At 37.5% G+C, this 23,953-nt stretch overlaps 1 protein-coding gene across 3 annotated transcripts; it reads right to left on the reverse strand.

The window, feature by feature from the left end:
* Positions 1-313: 313 nt before the first annotated feature.
* LOC149045699 (DDB1- and CUL4-associated factor 1-like) lies at positions 314-12,251 on the reverse strand. 3 transcript variants are annotated; one of them, XR_016186905.1, is made up of 16 exons: positions 11,878-12,251; positions 10,355-11,748; positions 9,865-9,932; positions 9,334-9,468; positions 9,020-9,156; positions 8,394-8,590; positions 7,047-7,205; positions 6,223-6,259; positions 5,904-5,963; positions 5,379-5,461; positions 4,784-4,868; positions 3,889-4,122; positions 3,321-3,414; positions 2,690-2,790; positions 990-1,070; positions 314-725 (listed from the first exon to the last, which is right to left on the reverse strand). XR_016186905.1 is itself a non-coding variant. In XM_089207416.1 (13 exons), the coding sequence occupies exons 6-13, from the start codon at positions 7,089-7,091 to the stop codon at positions 697-699; spliced, it is 702 nt and encodes a 233-aa protein (XP_089063542.1). In that variant the 5' UTR covers positions 7,092-7,205; positions 8,394-8,590; positions 9,334-9,468; positions 9,865-9,932; positions 10,355-11,748; positions 11,878-12,251; the 3' UTR covers positions 314-696. The 3 variants fall into 3 exon arrangements, 1 of the variants encoding a protein (XP_089063542.1); XR_016186904.1 differs by lacking the exon at positions 9,020-9,156; XM_089207416.1 differs by lacking the exons at positions 990-1,070; positions 2,690-2,790; positions 9,020-9,156 and having other exon boundaries at positions 6,188-6,259.
* Positions 12,252-23,953: the final 11,702 nt, after the last annotated feature.

The following is a 23,953-nucleotide window of genomic DNA, read 5'->3' on the forward strand; positions in this document are numbered from 1 at the left end:
ATCAACCATCAAAATGTTTGTTCAGTAATCTTGCATGCACTGATATCACCGTTGGACTCAGTTTCCAGCCGTTTCATCTTGCTTACGCAATTTCCCAAGAACACTCTGCAAATTGTTACCATAGCTCGCTCATCAACCGAACCTTGGGCGTCATTTTCTGTGGCATGTCTGTCCTCACAGTGACTGCAATAAATATAGGCAGACTTTTAGCTGTTTCACTTGGGCTAATATATGGACAAGTAGTAACTCTGTGGCGAGTAAGAGTAACTTTAGTCCTTTGTTGGCTTGTTTACATTACAAGAGGAATAACAAACCATTCCATCCTTTCTATTTATTTGATAATCAGTAACATGGGTGTAACTTTTTCGATGGTGACTTCTACTTTCTGCTCCATAGCAATTGACATAAAACTCCGCCGTCAACAAGCTCAACTCCAAGCTTAAACTATCATTCCCAAATTGTGTGATACACATACATTTTTCAAAGATAAAAACATAGCAGAATGACGTGCTCATTGTTGAGTTGAATTAACAACTGAAAGATGGAAACTTAAAAGACGCGCTTCAAAAGATTGCAATATCACTGTCATCATCCGAATCACCATCGCCAGATATCGTGATTTCAATTTCGTCGTCATCATCATCATCATCCTCATCGTCGTCATCATCATTCTCATCATCATCGTCATCGACATAGTCATCTTCCTCGCCACCTTCGTCGGATTCCTACGAGAAAAAAGGCATTGAGTCGTTATTTTGTTGACCTACATCAAACACGTGTTGCAATAAGTGACGTGATTTAAAGTTCATCTCTGCTTTAGTGCCAGGGGGGCGCTATAGTCCACAACCTAACAAAATGCAGGATTTTGTATGCAAATAAGGCAAGAACCAATCACATAACCGAATTCGCATCCAAGATAGCGGTTTCACTTCTCTTTGATTGGTCCGTTCTTACGAATATTGATGTGAAAGTCTTCAAGATTCTCATACCTGCTCGTCCTCGTCATCAGCCCTACGCAGCCGCCCAACTTCGTATACCCGGCAAACGCTTTCGTCGGTGCTCGCCTGATTCTAAAAAAGATCATTATGGGATTTATGATATGAAATAATTCATGTGAACTGTTATGACATGATGACGAGATCCTCGCGGTGATATTTTGTAACTTACGCAATCATGAAATGACAAGTAAAGCCAGTCAGATGGCTCACATTGCCAAAGTTTCTCCCAGTTGTCGTGGCATAAGGTAGCTGGGATTACTGCTAGCTCCTAATTGCAATGCAGGCATTATATTAGGGCGAGTTAAAGTTAAGAAGTTCGCGATCTATTATTTGACTGGCCATGTTTGACTTGGAGTTTGAGTGGAAAGTGGAAGGAGGGGGCGGTGAAAGGCGAAAAGACCCTTGCTCGAAGAGGCTGTTAAAAAGCGAAACACCCCCTGACTAATTGTGCGTCACCGCATTTTCGGAAATGAGCAAATAACCGTAACCACAAGAAAAAGAAAAAAGAAAACAAAAAGGGTAGAGCGGATGAGTGAAACTGTGAGACAATTTTTTTTCAGCGAGGAGACAAATGGCTTCGACGTAGCCCCCTCCGAGGACACAGATATGAGCTGATATTCACTACATTCTATGTTCTTTGAGTGTAGCTTCCGTTAATCCCCTTGACGATGTTTCTTCCATTTGATTGTAAACGGTACTTTGAAGCAGACACACTTCTGCACACGAAGGTTTGTTTTATAATTAGTTTTAATGCTAACTGTGTTCGCCCACAACTCCGTTTGTGGGCGAACACAGTTTCCCAAACCAAGAATGACCTCAGACGAGCGTAATCTTCATTGCCCCACCCCCCTTTTTGACCGTGGCTCAACCCCGTTTTACAAATTTCTTCCTCTACTGGAAATGAAAGGCTAGTTAGTCGTAAGGCTCTCCTCCCTCCCCCTTCCCCAGCATTTCGTCAAGTTTTCGCACCAATTGCTGCTACCCATTTTTATTCCTCGGTGGAGAGATGTACTGTGAGAATAACGTATCTTCCCAAAGAAACACTTCACAAAGACCTAACCAGGGTCCCAACCCAGACTCCTACACTTTAATGATTGGGCTTCAGCTCCTCAAATAATTTCACAAAGAGGTTTGGAGGAAGGAAAAAAACAAAACAAAACAAAAAAAACAACATTGAGACTTTGAAAAGGATTTGAGCTTGTGACCTCGCGAGATGCCGGGTGCAGTGCCCTGGCCGACTGAGATATGTAATCACTACCCGTTAATGAATGGTGAATTAGTCGGCTCCGGTCTTACGATCAAGATGAACTGAATTTAATGTTTCATAGAAATCATAAGAATCCTCTCATCTCTGAAGGAGTGAGAAGAGGGAGAAAAAAAGAGAAGAAAGAAAGGTAAGCAGGGGCGGGAGAGGAAGAGGATGGGAATGAAAGAAGAAGGACGGAGGAAAACAAAACAATGCAGAGGTTTCCGATTTATAACCTCACCTCAACGGCTACAAAGCTATCAGTTATATCGGTACACAAATCAAATATTGTCTTCTTAACGTCGATTGTAGCTGTTCAAAAGCAATTAAAATTTCCAACATCATTTACACGCTCAATTCGTAAACGTCAAGGTATTTCAAATTAACTGATAACGAGCGCCAAACAAAATTTCTATTGAAATTTTTAGCAAGCCCTCTTGCTTACCTATTGGTTGATAATCTGTTGCGTCAAAGATCCGAACGAGGTCTCGTACGGTCCTAGGAGCCTGGAAGGCGGTATTTCCAAAGGATCCGAAAGATATTTTACTATAAAATACGGAAGAACAAACACCGCTCCCTTCAGTCCGGAATTCATTTTTTTTTTTTCATTTTTTGAGATATCAGAGGCTCTGAGGGACTATTCCCTGAGGGCCCAGTTATGTAAAGGGCGGACAACGCTATCCGACGGATAGAGTTTTATCTACTGGATAGCGCTATCCTACCCTCGAAAGACTGGAGCCGGAAGTTTTAGGGTTATGAGTCGAATAAAAGAGCTAGAGCTCTTTCACTTTTCCAAACACTGCAAAAGTTGCAAAAAAATTGATGAAAAGTTGAAAAACTTCCTTACTCAATTTTGGATGTCTATAAACTGCTGAAAACCTGTGGAACCATAATCCCGGGTGAGTATTCTGTGCTCTCAGTTTGAATTTGAATATCGAGATGACATATAGATCACAACTAAAAGCTCACGACTTGGACGCACTAAAACCTCAATGTCGGGTCTGATTTCCTTCGTGAAAAATTAATAAAGTATCAACGAATTTGAGTAGTGTGTAAACAAGTAAACATGAAATTACCCCCATACATGACGTCACCACTGCTATTGAAGATCACGTGACATTGATCTAGTGAAGGACACGAGTCCAGTAAATGGAAAGAGCGAAGATCCCACTGTTTTTAGCGTCAAGGATTATTGGCAAAAGAAAAGGCAAACTGTTGATTTGAAAAGAGTTGCTCAAGACAATCCAAGGGGTTAGTTTCACAAGAAACAGTAGGCTCCGTCGGTGGGGAGGGCGGGAAATAACCAGATAGTTTGGTTTTATCGACTAGGTTGATGATGTAAATTAGCCGGCAAATCACCAAGGATATTCAGAAATAAGTTTATACTCGGTGGATCAGTCAGGTGACTGTGTAGTGGTTCCCGAAAACGCTCAAGATGAGGAAACAAACTTTTCTTATGAAATAATAGTCCTTAATATCTATTTCTCTCCTAATTCACTGTCAAAGAAAGAAGAGGGAGGTAAAGTGATTTTTCGAGATCCGTGGAAGGCCGACGTTGTGTTCCGTTATTTTCGTGAAACGTGATCTGGACTCACTGCTTTACAGTATAGCATTGGCTCGTTCTATAAAAAAAGAAAAGGATACAATCTCTGAATTGATGATAATCTCCAGCCCGGAGGGATGAAAAACGCCGCTGACAAAGTTGTTAAACTTGTCAAACTTGTGTATAACCCGTTTGCCTTTGACATCCCATAATACACCGTCGTTCAGTAACAGGTCGTTCGTAGGATTGAAGGAGGCGAGGTTCTTTGGGTAGTTATTAGTGTTGTTGAAATCGTGCAGAGTTAGTACCCGCTGATCTGTCGCAGTGTCGTAAATCTGATGGTTGAATATAATCTAGTGAATAACATCATCACACTCTAACTGTATTCGATCAGTTATCGATAAAAAGGGGGTTTTGGCAGAGAAGTACCTCACGCCATAAACGACAAAAAAAAAACAAAAAAAAAGGAAAAAAAAGAAACAACTGAATCAAATACAAGAAAATACTGGTCAACCTTTACTAAGGTAATCACAAGGCTTTGCCTCCAATTTATCAACGATCTACCGATAGAAATCTCGAGTTTGGCGCCTTAAAGTTTGACTAATGTTTCAAAAGACGCATTTCAACTGAGTGGCGTGAAAGAAAAACCAAAGTTGTTTCTGAAGCATATCAAAATGACAAATAAGAAAATTATCAAATACAGCCAAGAGGCCTCAAAACAAGTAAACTGAGGCGTAGAAAAGTGATCTTGGCCATGAAGTTTGGGCTAAAAATGCCTCTTGAAAGTCCATGTATTCGAGACAAAAAATGATTGCGCCCAAACTTGGGCGAAATTAGCGATTCTATCTTCCTTGCTGTCCCGTGTTCACGCAGTAGCAATTTCGCTGATCTATTTTTCCTTTTGTAAATGTTCTAAATGAACAGCGACAATTTGTCAAACGAAGGCTGCTCCTGATATATTTAGAAGTGAAAATGCATCATATATCTTGAACTCACATCCGCAGTGGCGTCGAGTGTGCCAATAGTTCTGTCTTCTAATAAATTACTAAACTTTACCCAGGTGTCTTCGTTAAATGGATGTCTGGGCCAGAGAAACAAATAAAATTTTTAAGTAAATAACATTTTTTATTAAACAAAGAGATTAATGTAACGACGAAATATTACAGTTCGCCTACTGTCACCGCGTTATTAACACCAATCCGATTATAGGATACGAGCCACGATATACACCGAAACTATTTCCCATTTTGCTTGTTTTGATCTTGAGCGTTGATTGCCGCAAGTGAATTAAGTTGGAATCATTGCTCGTCCCACGTAATTTATGAAATTAGTTTGTCTAAGTATCTTCTGTAAAAGTTGTAGCTCTGAAAGAACAATGTAAAACTTCTTTTTGTACTTCAGCGATCCTCAAGTCAATAAAAATTAATGGTAAAACAAGGTGAAGTATGTGTTTGTTTTATGTTTCTGCGACAAACAATGTAGTTTGTTAAAGGTGAGATACAAATAAACCAAGCAGAGACACAAACAAGGACGTGCCTATCCAATGCACTAGTGGTATGAATCAAACAGGTTTTCAAGTTCAAAGACTTACTTCATTTCGAAAACGTCTCCAAATGACCAAAGAGCACAGGGAGGCAAAGCAGACGAAGATGACGTCAATAAAAGTTCGCGGTCCTAAAATTTGAAGAATAAAGTACAAAAAGACAACTTCAGTGAGAAATAAATTCGTGAACACAACCTGAAATGGTCACATGATTCTTAGAAAGGTTCATGACGTTGCGAAACACGCTGCAAAACTGATGAATAAAAAGGGTTGATGGGTTTCAGCGAAAGATATGGAAACTAAACAGTTAACAAGAAGGCTGAATTTGACCGAACGTTAAGTTATTTAAAAGCAATAGCGGAGCTGCCTTGTTTGTGTGGATGTGGAACGAAATCCAATATCGAACATAACTTGTTACCATTTGACTGTTGTTGGGTTGGGGGAGGGAGGGGTGGGTGCGCCCCAAAAAAAAAAAAAATGAGAAAAACATTAATGAAACTTTCGACCTGTTCGAAGTAGAAAGAAAGGTATTTTAACTATATGAGGAGGGAAGCTTCCTTATTGTACTCTTACTTTTGAACATTGGCACATGGAAATTGCTCTGTCTGCGCTACAGAGATAAGTCGCCTCTTCCTGCAAAATGTAATTTTTTAAAAAATAAATACGTGAAATACAAATGAACATGAAAACCATGCACTGAGCGGTTTAAATCTAAGAACAAAAAAAAAAAAAAAAGGTGTGATACAGCTGACAACTTAACTTATCACAATCAAGGACTAATTCATACACATATAGCTATTTCAAGAAAAATTTGGCGTTTGACTTGAAATCAAAAAGGTGTAAATAGAGTTTTGTACCTGTCCAGTTATTAAGTTGTATTCCTTAAACTCACCTATTTGTGTTCCAAGTAAAAATGGCTTGCCATCGGGCTGAGGAGAAAAAGTAAAAACTTATAATATAACTGACTAAATACCCGGTTCACAAGCTCCCGCAAGCCATCATTACTGTCGAACAATTCCAGCACTGCTCGAAATGAACACGTTAGCGAGAAAAAGAGAATTGCGTGACATCTGCCAGAGTCGTGAGAACATTCTAGAAGCCACAATGCATACTTGACCGGGTCACTCAGCACAGGGTTTGGTAGGAGGGACACCTGAAACATGTTACTTGAAAGAGTTAAGGAGGCTCCGACAACATATTCTGTTTGTTAATTTCATGATCTTCTGACCCATGTAGAAAAAAGAGCACCAAGAATTTAATCATTGAGGTTTTTTTGTGGAATTAATGGTAATTTTGTAAGATAACATTTTTTGAGTGATTATCTTTATGTTTTTTATCTTTATTTTTTTCATTCTCCTTGCTTACGATTCTATTTAACCATTTGACCGGTTTTTCTTTAATTCCTTTTTTATCTCTCTTCATGCAGCAATAAGTGCTGTAATGTTTTATCTACCTGTGGGTTATACGTTATACATAAATAAGCTTTTTTTAGGGGGGGGGGGAAAGGGAGATTGATAAAAAATAAGCAGAGATGTATTAATCATTGCTATTTCATGTTTAACGGAATGATACTCGTTACCTCTTTCTTTTAGAAAAAACTGGTCTGCTCATAACTCACAGATCATTGGTAAGTTAAATCTGCACTAATAATGTATTTCTTACAACTACAAATCCGAAATCCTAAACACATTTTTTTAAAATGGAAAAATGTCTTACCCTCTCCATGGCGTCCTCATTGTAAGCGAGATAATATAAACACATAGAACATCCTGTAGCAGCCACTGATGGGCGTGGCCCTTCTAGTAACCGCTAGACTCCGTTATGAGTCACAAATTCTGTAGCAAACTTTTTATGACAAAGAAGGGATGCCAAATACTAAAAAGACAATAAAAGGAAATAGCTTTTAAATTCTGAGGCTTTTTTTGTCAGATCTCAGTCGGTACAACGCATTATTCTCTTAACCTTAACTTCCACGAGTGACCAAGACAGAATTTCTCCTTACAATATCAACACAATATCAACCAGATAAGTAATGAGAATAAAGAAATTATCAATTCGGGCAGGATTAGCTGATCCAATACTAAATTATTCGAACTAACATTAAAGGAATTCTATGGTTGACAGTAAGGAAAATTACAAATTTGATCTGGGAGTTGAAGAGTTAAAGTAGTGTTTTTCAAAAGGGATGAATGTGGTAGAGTGTCTAAAGGTTCGTTTACACAAAAGTCAGAGTTGGAGTTGAATTGTTCATTAGTCGTAGGAATGCCGGCGACCCAGAGAAAATCGAGAGTCGGAGTCGTAAGTAAAGCCCAAAGCTTGACGAAATCGGAGTCGGAATATTCCGAACAACATCTTTTCTTCCGTTTCTGCTAATAACTCCAACGCTTATGATCCAGTGAAAACTAGACTGTCGGAATCACAGGCAATGCCAGTTCTTAGCTGAGCTAACCGACGGCTCACAACTCCAGCAATTCATTTTTCACATATCACTTGCGAAGGAGTCATAAGTGGCATCAGTATTTTGCTTCTGATTCTATTGGTTTGATTTCACAAAGTCACATCGCTCTGCTCTTTCTTATTTCTTTAGAAGTCGATCCGAGTTGATAATGAAGGAGAGACAAATTTGTTTGTTTGTGAAGTCTCTTCGAAAATTCAACATCCGTTTTCAACGCTAAGCTGATTGTTCTACACTGCAAAAAAATATTTGAGGGATAAAAAGCTAAATAATACGTTCTCAATTTGGCTCTAATATATACACGTATATTTTGTCTTTAAACATGATCAGTTCCTAGAAGCGCACAGTTTTCCTCAAGCTTTACTCTCCGAAAATTCTTGGCCTCTCTAGACAAAATAAATGTCCACCAAAAAAAGGACGAGCATATATTTACACTAAACAGAGGCTACTGTTTAATAGTTGGTCCTCACTAAAATTTGTTAAGTTTCTAAATTATCCTTTCAGATTAAGTACACGTTTCTCACAAGCTTCCCACAAACTTCAGTGGAGAGAGTCTTACAGTTCTTCACATTACATCAAATGCTCAAGTGCCTAATCACAGCACGTACCTCCTGATATTCTCCCAAGAGAGTCATATACTGCAGAATTAGTCTCTGCTGCATGCCAAGAGTCAGGGGGGAGAGGGAAAAGGGCATAGGGACTATGTGGTACCCTCCCTTAGGTGCACAAATTACATTTCCAGTGGAACGGAAACCCCTGCTTGTTTTAATTAACAATGGATGTTTTGCTTGTAGACAACTTTTACCTGAAACAAAAAGAAAATATCTATTAATATTAAGGACACTGAGCTAGCTTGTGCAAGGCAAACTTACTTGGAGTACTTCCTCCCTGGCACCCCTAAGCTAACCTTGTTTCCCTTAAACTCCCAGAAGTGATCAACATGTAACTTCTCTCTAAAATGTACATACGTAATTCACTTAACAGCTATTGAGAATACACAAACTTATCAAGCAGAGGTTGTTGTCTTGATCTGAACACCAAATTCTCATGACTAGTTTACATGGAAAGATGTAGCAACTATAGGGCAGAATTAATAATCTGATTTTAGAAGTTAAAGGTTAAAATAAAAAAAAAAAACCAGAATGTGCAGCTTTCCAACATTTTTCACAAGAGTGGAATTTTGAGGCAAAAAAAAAAATAAACTCAACCCCTTAAAGACCCTATTTGCACTTACCGGTATCTAGTGTCTGTTCCATTGAGAGCTTCAAGGACCCCATCCAAATGATCTCACCTTTGTGGAGCTTATTCATCACATTATCCTTGCAGTGCTTTCAATAAGATTTGAAGAAGGTGGCTTCCTTGGTAAGGCACCTGCCGGAGAATTTCCCTCTTGTAATCCCATTACTTCCATTCGGAATAAACTGGCTTAAAACAGAGTTTTTGGTGCCAAACTTTCACAGATGATAATTAAATATTTTTGTTCTTGATAACAATTGTTTAACTGATCATTTTATTCCAGATCAAAATTTTCCATTCCCTGTTACTCACAATGTTACTGTTTTTGCTCTTGTTCCTGTTTGTCTTTGCCTTCAGGATAATCCTGTTTAACAGGTCTGTCACAAGGGACTATGTAAGGTCTGACAAGTCCTTTAAAATTTGCAGCTGCCACAGCATACAGGGAACCTAAACATGTGAAATTCAACATTTAATCCTCAGCGTATAGTTTAAAAGAGGTGTTCCAAACAAAAAATGCCATGAGTGACAAAAGACAATTCCTGAGAAGTGTAAGCTCAACTATACACTCTGACTTTTGGAAAAAAAATGCTGTTAAGCACAAAGCTAAGATGCAATATTTTAAAAACCCCTTTTCACCCTAACATCAGTATGCATATTCTCCATACTGTTCTATATACATTTCTTTAGTTGTTGACTTGGAGAATTTATTTAACAGGATGTCAAAAGCTTCTTTATTTGGTGATCATTTCCTTTGTTCTCATAGCCTTTATGTTTGATTCAGGGGAGATATTGTAAGGAGAAATTAGATGCTGGTCACTCTTTAAAGTTGCTATACTGACTTACCAAGGTAGAGTTTTCTTCTCTGAATTCTGCTGCAATATCCTGGCTCTCCATGGCAAATGCTAAAAGACCTGTTAATAAAATAATTATCAAAGTTTCTATTATTTGATACTTGAAATTAAAAACGAATTGAATATGTAACTGCGGCAATACACATTAAAAATGAACAAAAAGGAATATTAGAATCCTCAATGAAACCATGACTATCTATATCTTAACCTTGTACACTACCTTGGATCACCTAACTAAAACAACCTTCTACTTACACCCAGTTGATAAACATGTACACAAAATTGAGTTAATTCAGAAGCTGAAGCTGTACAAGAATGAGATAAATCTAATTTTCCCCAGGAGGCCACTTGATGCTAAATATTTTGTCAACTAAATATTTTGTCAACTAAATTGTCTTTTTTCTCTTTAAGGTATGGTGACCAAAATGTTCAAAGCCTGAAGTACTATGTAAAGTAAGACGAGTAAACTATGATATAAATACCTGTAGCATATGATCTTAGGGGTTCTAAGGCTTCTCTGGCCCACTTGCATAATTTGTTGATACATGGAGGAAATATGTAGAGAAAGATGTTTATTGTCTCATCACAAGTGTAGGACAAGAAAAGAATTCTGAGTCCCCATATGGAATTGAACCTCAGACCTTCAGATTCCGCACTCCAATGCTTTACCACTGAGCCAGAGAGACTCCACAGTGAGTGAGGTCTATTACAAAGTTCATATGACATGCATCCTGAAAAGTGTCCTGCATAGCATCATGCTTATAAATAGAATGAGAGATGGTAAGTTTTGAACTCAGTAAAGAAATAAAGAAAGATGTTTTTCATCTTGTCACGTGTGTAGGACCAGGGAAAAAATTCTGAGTCATATTCTGTTTACAAACATGATGCTAACAACATTGCTGATCCTAGCAGTCTACAGGACAAGTGTCACTGAACTTTGTAATAAACCTCACTCACCATAGAGTCTCTGTGGCTCACTGGTAGAGCATCAGACCCCAGAATCCCAAGATCTAAGGTTTGATTCAACGTGGGGACTCAGATCAGAATTTTTTCTTTGTTGTGACAAGACAAAAAACATCTTTCTCTATTTCTTTACCAAGCTCAAAACTTACCATCTCTCTTACTCTACTAAAGAAATATGTATTTATTAATTAAGGCAAAATGAAAGTGAATCTGAAAAGTTTGCATTTTTTTTAAAGTGTTTTCCACTGAAGTGAGGTGACTGAGAGCAACAAATAAAGTCTCTTTTTTTTTTCTTTTTCTTTTTCATAATGTAACTAAAAGAAATTCTTTTTTTTTTCATCTATAATTCGATAAAGTAGAAATTGTGCAAGTTAATATTAAGTATTTATTTTTTTCTAAAAAGGAAGGGAGTGCCATGCCTCAGAAAGTGGACACAATTTCTGGACTTTAACATGGAACTCAAGCTGACAAAAAAATGTCACATCTTAAGATTATTAACACTTTAACTCCCACAAGTGATTAACAAGTAACTTCTCCCTATAATATTCATACATTATCCAGCAAAAAGATAATGAGAATAGTCAGACTCTCAGGAAGAAGTTGTCATCTTGATCTAATATCTTGTAAATATGTGAGAAAATAATAAAAAAAAAGTGTGAAAAGTGTAAAACACCAAATTCTCATAACTAATTTACAAGGAAATGTGTAGCAGCTAGAGGAGAGAATTTAAATCAGATCTTAGGAGTTGAAGGATTAAGAATACCTTGCTAAACTTACCATATCCTTAAAAACTGCAGCACTTTCCAGCCCAGGCATGGCATTTAACACTCTGGCTGCAGTGCAGTTCAGATCAAACTGTTCCACAGAGCTCATGATGTAGGAGTTCACTAGTTTGTCCATAAATTCATCATTTCTGCAGAGGGGAAAAGGAATTTTTTTTTGGTGTGTAATTACAGCCACATGCCAATCCAACAACAGTTTTAACACAAGCAGGGTAAAATTTCCGCACAAAAAAATACTACTACTATTACACTTCACCAACCTTTTTAGTGTTTTAACGGGTGATACATTATCCTGATCTTCCTTTCGCCAAGTATCCAAAAGATTACTGAGTTCAGAGGTGCTATCCAATGCAGCCATGGCCAAAACAAATAGACAGTTTACCACAACGAATCCACAACGTGTAGAGTTTCGAAGATTGAAAAGCCCGCCATTTTTGATCCGAAAGATATAATGATAGAGGATTAGACGGTCTTTCTCTTCGAAAGTGATCTCGCTTTTCTCGGCATAATTACTCTGATATTACTGCAAGTGATTTTGTTGACTGTATCAAGGTCAGATGTAATTCCCGTGTATAGACTATATTTACGACGATTAGTCATATGGCGAGTACCAACACAAGATGCGCTAAGTCCCAGGCTATTATCAAATTTTGCGGGGAATGCCTGGTTGTTATTGACCTCTAACCAGTCTTTTTTATCTTGCAACTCGGTCGGCTGTGATCTTATTTGGAATGGTTCACTTTTAACGACCAAAAATAATCATGAAAAATGAATGACTTCCATTTTATTTTGCCCTCCTTAATTTTTGATTCTAGTTTAATAAATTTTTTGAAGTGCTTAAGAGGAAATTAGAGTACCACAACTGAAGTTCAGAAAGGTACATGCAAGTTACTTAAACAGTTACACGTTCCTTTATGATTTCACATTTTCTTCTTTGAAGGCTCATCACCAGATGATTACCCGGACAAGTTTGTTGTGTAAGGTATGGAGTAGCATGGAGATCTGGTTTTCATACAATGTTTACCCCAATTGTCGTTTCTGAATTTTACAGGAAATGTGTTACTTTTTGGTCCATCATTTTCGGTCATTTGTCCTGACTTTCTTTGATACTTTTCTTCTGAATTTTTCAAACTGTTCATTAACAGAATAAACTTGCAAAAAATGTTCTCCGGCATCTGAAAATATTGATGATCAGCTTGACAAGTATGAAACCATCTTTTGGATTCTGTTATATTTACTCCCCTGGTCTGGGAACTAAATGATCTTTACGTAGGATATTAAAACGGTTTTCAAATGAGGTCCGCCAAAACAAAGAAAAATGCTCATACCAGCCACAAAATCTACAAGTAGTTAATCATAAAAGTAAACAGACAATCACGCAATCGAGCAATCAGAATTATGGACAATTCCATGCCGTTAAACGTGGAAGTCGTTATTGGTATTTTACTTGGTTCTCAGGGCAAGTTTTGTTTGCCAATCGCACTGCAAATAAATGCAAAACCAAATTCCAACCAAATTTTTGCTTTCTCCACTGTTTTCCTTTCTGCTGGTTATAAGTTGGATCAACAGCTAAAGAACCTTGAGGGCGGCCAACCCCGATGGTCTCCTGACAACAGCATGTATATTGCATACCTCCGCGATTTGCAAGACAAGCGTCGAGAAGACTTCCTACTATCCATGCATGTCAAGTGCTCAGAAAGGTGGTTTCTCTCACAGCTAATGAAGAAATATGCAGGCATTGCATTGATATGTTCCAGTGCTAACAGTCGTCGATAAGACGCCCGATTAGAACTGACCAACATATCGTAATGAAATGATTGTAGTGTAGGATTTCTACGGTATCATTTTGACTCATGCTGTGTTAATTCTTTAGATGGACAAGCCATTGCAAAACGGCTTTGTGCCCAAGTTACGAAGGCAACAGGAGCCATTAAACAGCTGGTCAAGGATTACACAGGACAAAACTTTGACACGGTGGGTTGTAAATACCCCTCACAATTGCGGTTGAAGACGCGTTAAGCATCGACAGTCCACTGTGGAATGTACTAAACGATGATATCCAACAGCAGTCTGCTGTCCCTATTGTTCAAAGAGACAACTCATTGATTTGGTTCACACACTCAAAAGATGCTTAGAGGAAATAGCCAGCACCAAAGAGGAAATGGCTCGGATGTTCAGTAATTTCGAGGGAAAGTTGAAGGTATTGGACACCTAGATGTACTTCCTTCTCGCGTTACTCTTCGCTAAATATTCGCCTTTTTACTTATGTCTTTTCTTGTTCTCTTTCGCGTTCCTTTCACCTTATTCTGCATATTTTGGTGTCCTCTCTAACTTTCTTGCCCGTTTTTCTCGACTTACTTTACCTAATTACTTCTTGTTTTTTTTTTGGTCGCTCAGTCTCTTTCTTTTCGTCTTACTTTCACTCTAAACCCTCTCTGCACAAACTTGAATCATAACAATTTCTTCTCGTTGACAAAGCTTTAGCTCTGCCGGTATTGTTGCTTTGCGAGTTGATCAGAAAAAGCAAAGTACTGAGAATTACTGCTCAACTTCAACCTCACCAGTTTGATTTCGCGCTCAAAACGCGGGTTTCAAATTATTTGCTTATGCGGCTTCACATAGTACATCTATCAGCCCACGTGAAGCCCTCGTGCAATGCCTGGTCGTGTGCCTGCGGTACGCTACACTGAAGCTCGACACTGGAGTATGCGCACTTCACTGTCATCTGCCGGTGTTTCCTGGCGCACACCTCGATGAGCGAGGTCTATTACGAAGTTCTATCCACAAACATTACCCTATCGACATTGCTAATCCTCACAGTATGCAGGACGCGTATCATATGAACTTCGTAAGAGACTTCACTCACCATGGAGTCTCTGTAGCTCAGTCGTAGAGCATCGGAGAGCAGAATCCGAAGGTCTGAGGTTCGATTCCTCATGGGGACTCAGAAGTTTTCTTTGTCCTACGCTCGTCATAAGACCAAAAGCAAAACTTACTTCGCAAGAGACTTCGCTCACCATGGAGTCTCTGTGACTCAGTAGTAGAGCATCGGAGAGCAGAATCCGAAGGTCTGAGGTTCCATTCCTCATGGGGACTCAGAAGTTTTCCTTGTCCCACGCTCGTCACAAGACCAAAAGCAAAACTTACTTCGCAAGAGACTTCGCTCACCATGGAGTCTCTGTGACTCAGTGGTAGAGCATCGGAGAGCGGAATCCGAAGGTGTGAGGTTCGATTCCTCATGGGGACTCAGATCATCTTCATTTCTTAACCGAGCTCAAAACTTACCATCTTTCTTATTTCTCCCTAACTGCTTGTTTATGAAATTGCAACTCTTCGTAAGCGCCTATATGAATGCATTATGAATTCACTCGAAAAATTGTTGTGAATACATTACACATACATATGCATGCATAGGGAGCCCTGAACGAAACAAATCTACATATATATCATGTTATTCGCCCGTCGGGAGGTCCGTATTGGGAAAAACTGTGCCCTCCGCCTTGAGTACTCAAGAAAGAGGGCACAGTTTTTCCCAATACGGACCGACCCTAGGCTGGTGAATAACATTTTACATTTTACTACATAAATGATTCCTTATATACATTCACAAAGTGTTCTGGAACATACCAAAAGCTTACAAAAGAATTATTTTAGTAGTATTACGTAATAACTGTGTCACTTGATGTCGGCATGAATAAGCAGTCTGGGGATTTCTAGAAGCTTATATTTACAACAACAATTACTCATAACAATAGATTCTTGCCGAACGAAGTGGAAAGTCGCTAAATATAAATATTCCTTTCGCGATGACAAAAACCGAAACAAGGAAGAAGGTGCCGTTAACTTTGCATAAAGATGCATTTCTGAATCCAAAAATCATTCTCTTTAAATGTTGACGACCTCACCTCGAATCGAGCCAGTAAGAGGGCAAGAAAATTAGGAGCTTGCAACCATCTGGAGAATTCAATTGACTTCTGAATAAACGGGTTCCTATAATTAGAAATTTATTATCACTTGGTTCCGTAATGATACTCAATTCAACACGTTCGAAAATTCAGATCGAGAGTAATTGAGGCATCTTAGGTTTATTATGAAATTTTTTTATAATACTGCTAGGCATGAAACGTTCAAGGCGTTTCAAATGAGCAAACACCTTTGACGGTGAATAATTCTGAGGAGAAACTCTACGTAAAAACATAGATAGTTATCAGATAGGTAAACACTGTTCTGTTGGGATAGAAATGGCGAGAATGACAATAACAATTGCAATAATGACGAAGATGATACATGTTAATAATAAAATTACTTATAACCATACTAATAAAATGATTAATGATAATCTATAGATGGGTAAATTTCGTGTAGCTTTAATGTTTTCGAATACCGTTGCTGATCGGCAAATTAGCATCATATTCTTCCTGTTGATCAAAGATTAGAATCATGACATTATCATTCTTTTGAGTCAGCCAATCATGTGAGAGATCCGGAGACAGAGTGCATTCTTTAGGAGCCTTTCCTTCTTCGAAAGACCCCGGGAGAAGGGGGAGGATGAAAAATGAACAACAGACTTCGGTGAAGTTTCTTTCTTTAATTTGCATTACTTCATCGATGTCATTTGAATTGCGTTATTTTTTCCCTAAAGTTATCTTTTACATTATTCCATATGTTCGAGCCTTTCTACTAATCCATTGTTTCTTCAACTGAGTGTTTTATATCTTTGCAAGATGTTCCGTAAACCAAAAAAAAATCGACATGCGTCACTCGGTGGGCGTTTAGATTAAATCTATTGCCAAGAGATATTGTTTTTCTTATCTTTTCATTATTATTATTCCTTTGTTTGTTCTCAGAGGAAGCGGGATTGGTTAGCCTTTCACTCCTAGTGGTGATCACTATGAATCTTCTTCCTATGATATCCATACATTATTCAGCAAACAGGTAATGAGAATATTCAAACTTATCAGGTAGAGGTTGTTATCTTGATCTAACATCAAATTCTTATATCCAATTAAAAAGGAAATGTGTAGCACATAGAGGGGAGAATTGAAAATCAGATCTTGAAAGTTAAAGATCTAACCTCCCCCCAGCCCACCCCTGTTTGCCTATTATCTTTCGAGAGAGTAAGCCAGCCAACATATTACATCCCACGCTCACGCGATTCTCTTCTTGAAAAAAAAAAAAAAAAAAAAACGAAGGAAGCATTTTTGTCTTAAAAGACAGTACATCAAATGAAAATAGAAACAAAGAATTATTTGCGTCAAAGGTGTACGCTCATTTAAAACGCCTTGGACGCTTTATTCTTAACAGTGTTATTAAAAAATTTCATAATAACCATAAGATGCCTAAGTTGCTCTCGATCTGAATTTTCTAAGGTGTTGGATTGATTATCATTACGGAACCAAGTGATAATAAAATTCTAGTTAGAGAAACCTGTTTATTCAGAAGTTAATTGCATTCTCCAGATGGTTGCAAGCTCCTAATTTTCTTGCCCTCTTACTTGCTCGATTCGAAGTGAGGTCATCAACATTTAAAGAGAATGATTATTGGATTTTGAAATACATCTTTATGCAAAGTTAACGGCACCGTCTTCATTTTTTTGGTTTTTGCAATCACGGAAGGAATATTTATATTCAGCGACTTTCGACTTTGTTCGGCAGGAATCTATTCATTCTCAGAGAGACACCTTTGAGAAAGGTAATTTTTTCTGGGCTATTTTTGTACCGTGTGGAACATTGAAAACATGGTAATTCTAAATATTATGTAGTTCAGTTGTTACCTGCTGATGATGTGCCGTGTATAATTGATCATCGCCGATGATCATCATCTCAATTATTTCGACTCGGTTGTTAAATAATTATTTTAAAGCTGATGGTTTTTAGTACCATACAAATACTGATTCTAATTCTGATCGGGGCGACTTCGACGGACATGAGAGTGTTGTTGTGTTAATACCATTATCTCGGTGTATTTAGCATTTTGGGCCAATTTTTTTAGAGTACTTTGCTTCTGTACGCTTTATCTCTGATAAAGTGCTTGTTAAATAAGCGTTGCTTTTATAGTTCTAGATCTAAGTGGTCGTTATAGCTGAATTATACTCGCACATTTACCTGTTTTCCTCTTGACAAAAAAGGGAAAACTTCTGAAATATTTTGTCTTAAAATAGTACATTAAATAGGAAGAAAACAAGACAACATTGAAGGGAAAAAAATCCGTGGGAGAGATAATGCAATTCTGAGGTGATCCACTTATTGTCATTAACGGACGGGAAACGCACCGTGCGCTAGAACATACATAAAAAAAAGATTTGTTGGACATTTTTCTTCTCAGCGCCTATCGGTTAAATTAGCTATTTTATTGTTTTTTTAGAGGGCACGGTAACGAATCTTGCAAGCTGATTGGTTCTTTACCCGGTCAGTATTTTCCTATCTCTGCCCACGGGCCACGGTAACGCTTTCGTGAGTCGCCGAGTACATCCCAACTTTCGTTACCATTTTTCATAAACATACCTCGTTTTCCGGCTGGGCAGTATTTTTAAGCAAACACGTCGGTCACTACCTCAAGCCGATAAATAACTTATGAATCCTCTCTTTTCTCTCTATCAAATCACTTTGGTTGACAGAAAAATATTGGTTTCAGAATGAATTTGTATAAACAATAGTGTCATTACGTTGGTTGACAAGCGGCCTAAAAACCGTCCGCAATTAATTTTAATCGTTCACAAAAAGTACCCAGAAAGTTGAAAGGTGAGGTATTTGGTTACAGTTAAACTGAACGATGGAACTTTCATTCATTTAATATCTGAATTTTCTCGAGCAATTTGTTCATAGTGAAAGAGCGAGCGAAGTTTTAATTTAAGTTCTACAACAATTATACGCTCCTGGTGAGTCTTTCCAATTCCGTTCAATTTGGACATTTGCACCTTAAATTGCACAAGAGAAATTGAAGGAATTTTTTTAGAAAAGGCCGCATTACATTCCCTTGTATCTCGTTGGAGTGTGCCGTTCGAATTTAGTTTTTGTGAAGGAAAGATCAGAGTTAAACACGCCATTACAGCAAACAAACGAGCAAACTCTCACAACTTCAAAATAAAAAGATTGAATTTACTCACAATTAATTTCCTCGCCGTTTACTTAATGAACAGAGGTAAATCTTCGTACATGAATGAATCGTCGATGAGAGTGAATAATAGTTTCCGTTAGATCATTAACTGATTTTGAAGAAAACATTGTCGTGACTGTCCTTGCCAAACTAGTTCTGTTGGTTTTCAAATGTTCCTTCGCTTTTCTTTTTCTTGCGCGCTCTCTAATTGACAGGTGTCATATTGTGACAGATACTTGTAAAAATAATGTTTCAAAGTTTGTTTGGAAGCCTTTTAAATCACCTTTATCGTTACGGAAATGAAAATGTTTCGCTGAGGCATCTCTCTTAAATTTGCATCACCTCTATTTAACTACCATTTACTCACTCAAAAATTGTTCAGTTTATGGAAGATCTTGCCGTATTTACGGCCATAAATCATTCGGGTTCTTTCGGAAAGAATTCGTCAAGTTTAAAAACAATAAATATGTTATTTACCGGCTAAGGGTCGGTCCGTATGGTGAAAAACTGTGACCTCGGTCTTGAAAATGCTGCCCTCGGCCTACGGCCTCGGGCAGTATTTTCAAGACCTCGGTCACAGTTTTTCACCATACGGACCTCCCAGCCGGCAAATAACATATATATATTTTGGTTGATTTACATTATTTGTTCTTGGCCGCTCGTTCTAAAGAAAACGGCTAACTACTAATAACTTAAAGAAAATAGAAGATAAAATGATGGTGATAATAGATAATAATTATTCGGCATTAAAGAAAACATAATAATAAGATGTCTTGTAATTTTTTTTTTTACTGTTACAAGCATCTTTGTCATTATTTTCGTATATACTATTATCATTTTCTTTTCTATCCCAAGAGAACGTTCTTTTTCCCGCGAGTATCTTACATCGAAGGTAATTGCTCATTTGAAACGAGTTGAACTTTTGATGCTGGACAGTGCTCTAGCAAATTTCATATCAAGAAGTCTCGGTTTTTGTCGAATTCAGTTTCTTTTACCGTGTTGGAATGAGTATCTGTAAGGAACAGATTGGTGATAAAATTCTCGTTAAGATTGCCTATTCAGAAGTCACTTCAAGTGGCTTCAGGAATGCTGTGGCGAAGAAGTCACTTAGTTAATCAAAATGTATTTATGAATAATGAAATTTCTATTCTTTAGTTTTCTCAGTTTGATACAAAGTCCAATTTCTTAATTGATTATGTTTTACTTTTTCAGATTGTACAAGTGTTTTGAGTCAGATCACTGCTAAGTGCAAGAAAGGTAAAGTTTTCCTTTTTTTGCGCCCTCACAAGTTTATTAGAAATGCCACAATATTATTGTACAGGTGTAAGTGACCAGAAATTACAATACAACAAGTCATATTTTTATCATAAGACGGACATATTCAACACGATAACTCTCATGGATGTTTCCATAATTACTTTGCCCATTTCATGCGAGCAGGCGGCGCTTTAACAGTACCATCTCTTATTTCTACGACTCAATGCCACTCAAAGCACAGGTAGAGCAATGAATAACAAAGGCCCATACGAGAAGGACATACGCGTATTTATGCGAGTATGTCGACGTATGTCGCTTGATAAGTGCGCATGGTACTTCTATACAATGTCCCCTTATCGTTGAGCTGCACTGTGTATATCAGAACATTTCATTGTTGCTAATGTCAACATAGAATCTTCATTCTAAGTTCTGATGGTGAAACATCAAATTGCACGACAAGTTTTCCAACGTAATTTCGACCGTTTCTCAGTAGTTGTGACCATAGTAGCATCATTATCATCATTATCATTATTATAATTACAACAACAACAACAACAAGTCTTTATTTCTCAAAAAAAATGGAATTACAATGAAATAAGAAAAATGATTATAAGGAACAGGCAAAATAAACGTAGTTGTATCATTTTGGAGCCAAGAGGCTGAAGGAACCGTTAGGTTTTCGAGCTAACCCTTAATAAATTGTTATTACTATTGCTATCATTGTTATTATTTATATGATTATTTTTTACCTTTGAATTATTAGATGAAAGTCAATTGGTCACTGTGCTGTATCAGTAGCTATATCAGTAGCCACATGCAGTCTCAGACTGCCTGTCGTTCCTTTATCGGTGGGAGAACTGAACTAAGCAGCACAACAATCAGCGGATTGCTTACTTTCCTACCAAAAAAGGAACGATTTGACTAATTTCATCCGATTTTGCTTATTTTTTACATTTTTTTTTATTTTTACAAAGATTGTCATGAATCCCCAGGTTGTTCTACTGCTCATACTGGTAGCCGTCCCCTGCACATCTGCGAGTATGTTGCTTCTCCATTTTGTAATGTTTAACTTTTAGTCAACCGAGTGATGCCCTATGAAACCTTATAATCAAAAGAAGTTTAGCATGTTAGATACATTATAAATTCCAACCCTATTATGAACAGGCTTTTCTGTGTCTGAAGGAGACCTTAGAGGACTTAACCCGTTATACCAAATTTTGATAGAACTGATACACTAGGTACTTGTAACAACCGGTCTAAACCATTCAGCATCTTATGCTGGCGTTACATTAAAAAAAATAATGAGAAAAATTTAAATCTCAGGTAAGAGGCTCGCCGTGATTGAGGCGTGTCTTACAGGTATTTGCGACATTTCATCGAAAACTCGCCATCTTGAAACGTTTCTGTGAAAATTTCATCGGATAATTAATGTTTATTTTTAATGATGGTAATAATAAAAACGATGGTTAAAGTAAATCTCATCACACACAGTCAAGTCAGTGAACTTCTGAATTGTGTATGATGTAGACGTATGTACTCCAATCGTTTCGTGACAGTTTCAGTAAATTGTAAGGCTTTATCTCTCATCGAGAACAAAGGGAAACTAACCTCAGGAGTTTGTTGTCATCAAGAAATTGTATCCGACAACGTTCGGGACAGAGTCAGACCTTAGGCGCCATCCGGAAAAAAAGTTGGCACGGGCTGAGTCGACGAAAAGATTATTAAATACAGAACTCGATAAAATCATAAAGATAAACTGAAAAAATGTAAAGTGGACGTTAACGGTTATCAAACTTGGTCTTTGATGAAAAGTCACTGCAAAATGTCAGTCACAAAAGATCAATCACTAAAAGTAAGCTGCTTAAGTCGTGAAGTAGCCCTTAATATTCATTACATATTTTTAGTAAAAAAACGTACAAAAGTGCCAACGTTTTGTCACGGTTTATGTGTTTCTTTAATCATCTGCTAGTAACTTGTCGAGGCGATGAGTTTGCTTGTGCAAATCAAAGAGGTTGTATCCCAGCGTCTTACCGTTGCGATGGGGACAGTGACTGTAGTGATGGATCTGACGAACAATGCAGTAAGTACTATGGTTGATAGGTAACTTCTACTTCTGTACATCTCCTTATTCTTTATATGGGCTTAGCGTAAAAATGCTATTCTCAAAAAGTAATTTTAAATTGGAAAGCTAACTCTCTTTTCAAAAATATAGGAAAAAAATCTATATTTTCCCAGAACACCTTCAAGACAGCGAAATAAAGCTGTGAATTAAATCTTATGCAGAGGTAGTTTGACAAAACTGAACTGGCTATTGGTTGAATGCCGTCACATTGGGCCATCTTTAGATTAAGAACTTTAATGGCATGAAGATGGTTCTTGTGATGGCCAAAGTCACTTCAAAATCGAATGAAATAAACTACAACTAGTTGAATGAAATAGCGGCGATTTCATACACGAGATAACTCCTTTTGTATCTTACTGTTGGACAAAATCAAATACATTAATTGGGAGACCAGAAATGATGATTTGTACTTTGCAACGTAAAATTCTCTATATGATAAATGTTTAAAGCAACCGTTATTACGCATGCATGCAGTGAATGAACACTTTGGGATTTCTCGAGTATATTGAGTTCCCCAAGCGTTAGGATATTAATTTGAAAAAAGCTTTTTCTAGAAATATAGTCATGCACCCATCGGCGTTGCCTTAATTGACTGTATTAATTGACCGCGAAAAGGCGAAAACGCGAACGGTCGCAACAAAGGGGATGTTAAATTGCTAATGTAGAGCTTAATAATAATAATAATAATAATAATAATAAAGGTCTTTATTAATAATTCATTGCGCAAACAGACGTGCAACAATTTACATGAAGAAGTAATGATTAATTGCAATTAAAAAGACATCTATTGATAAACACTGATTTAAAACGACTTGTCTGGACCTTAGGTAGAATATAATTATGCGACCTACTTCTCAACTGTCCTCTGGGGAGGTAAAAGATCCCTCAAGGCAGTGTTCGTGGAGGAGATCCTTCGCCATAATTTCATATCTTTATCATGACGAATATCCAAGATACTATACTGCTTTAAGCAGTAACCTAACTTATAACACCTGGCAAAGAGCTTATCAATACTACTTAAATATTTACTATAAAAAGCACACCCCCAGACCTCAGTAGCATATGTAAAAACAGAAAGGATCAAACTTTGAAAAAGTAAGTCCAAATTCTCCTTAGAGTATCCATAATATTTACATATTCTTAAAATGTACAACCTACTGCTAGCCTTACTCAGTAAAAATCAATATGAGTATCCCAATTAACTGGCACTTGCTCAAAGGTAACACCAAACAATTTCAGCTTATCTTTCCTCCCTATAATCTCAAGTGGTTCAGGAGGCGTCTTGGTAGTTCTACCTCGTAAAAGAAGTTCCCATGTTTTCGTCAGATTGACTTTCATGCGGTTCTTCTCAGACCATTCAATAAAGGATAAGACCTCCGTTTAAGATTCATCCAAGCCTACATTTGCCTCAATCAGAAAACTAACAGTTATGTCATCAGCAAATTTAACTAGAAGATTCTTATCAGTGTTAACAGCTTTAATATAAAAATAGAAAATAGGACCGGCCCCAGGACTATACCTTGGGGAACGTCCCTATTTATAGAAACATATTCAGTACTGTAGCCATCGACAACAACCCTCTGCGTCCTATGATCTAAAAAACTAATAAGCCAATTAATAATATATGGATTAATATTAACTTGCTTCAATTTACTACAAAGAATATTATGTGATACAAAGTCGAACGCTTTACTGAAGTCAAAGGAAAAAATTCTAACAAAATCAGCCATCGAGCCACTTTAACCATGTATGTTGGCATTTGATTAAAGCCATTGTAGAATTATGGCCACCACGATAGGCAAACTGATCAAAATCAATATAGTCGTTACAAATATTGGAAGGCTCAAACCTATAGACCAATC

This window comes from Pocillopora damicornis, chromosome 5, assembly GCF_964200805.1.
Source record: "Pocillopora damicornis chromosome 5, jaPocDami1.2, whole genome shotgun sequence".
Lineage (NCBI taxonomy): Eukaryota > Metazoa > Cnidaria > Anthozoa > Scleractinia > Pocilloporidae > Pocillopora > Pocillopora damicornis.

Bases quoted from the DNA above. Each gene is read 5' to 3' on its own strand.
- LOC149045699 (XM_089207416.1), bottom strand. From the start codon at position 7,091: ATGTGTTTATATTATCTCGCTTACAATGAGGACGCCATGGAGAGG. The intron at 5,964-6,187 runs GTACAAAACTCT...TACATTTTGCAG, and splicing joins ACAACTTAATAACTGGACAG to GAAGAGGCGACTTATCTCTG. The intron at 3,415-3,888 runs GTATCCTTTTCT...CGCTAAAAACAG, and splicing joins TTATCATCAATTCAGAGATT to TGGGATCTTCGCTCTTTCCA.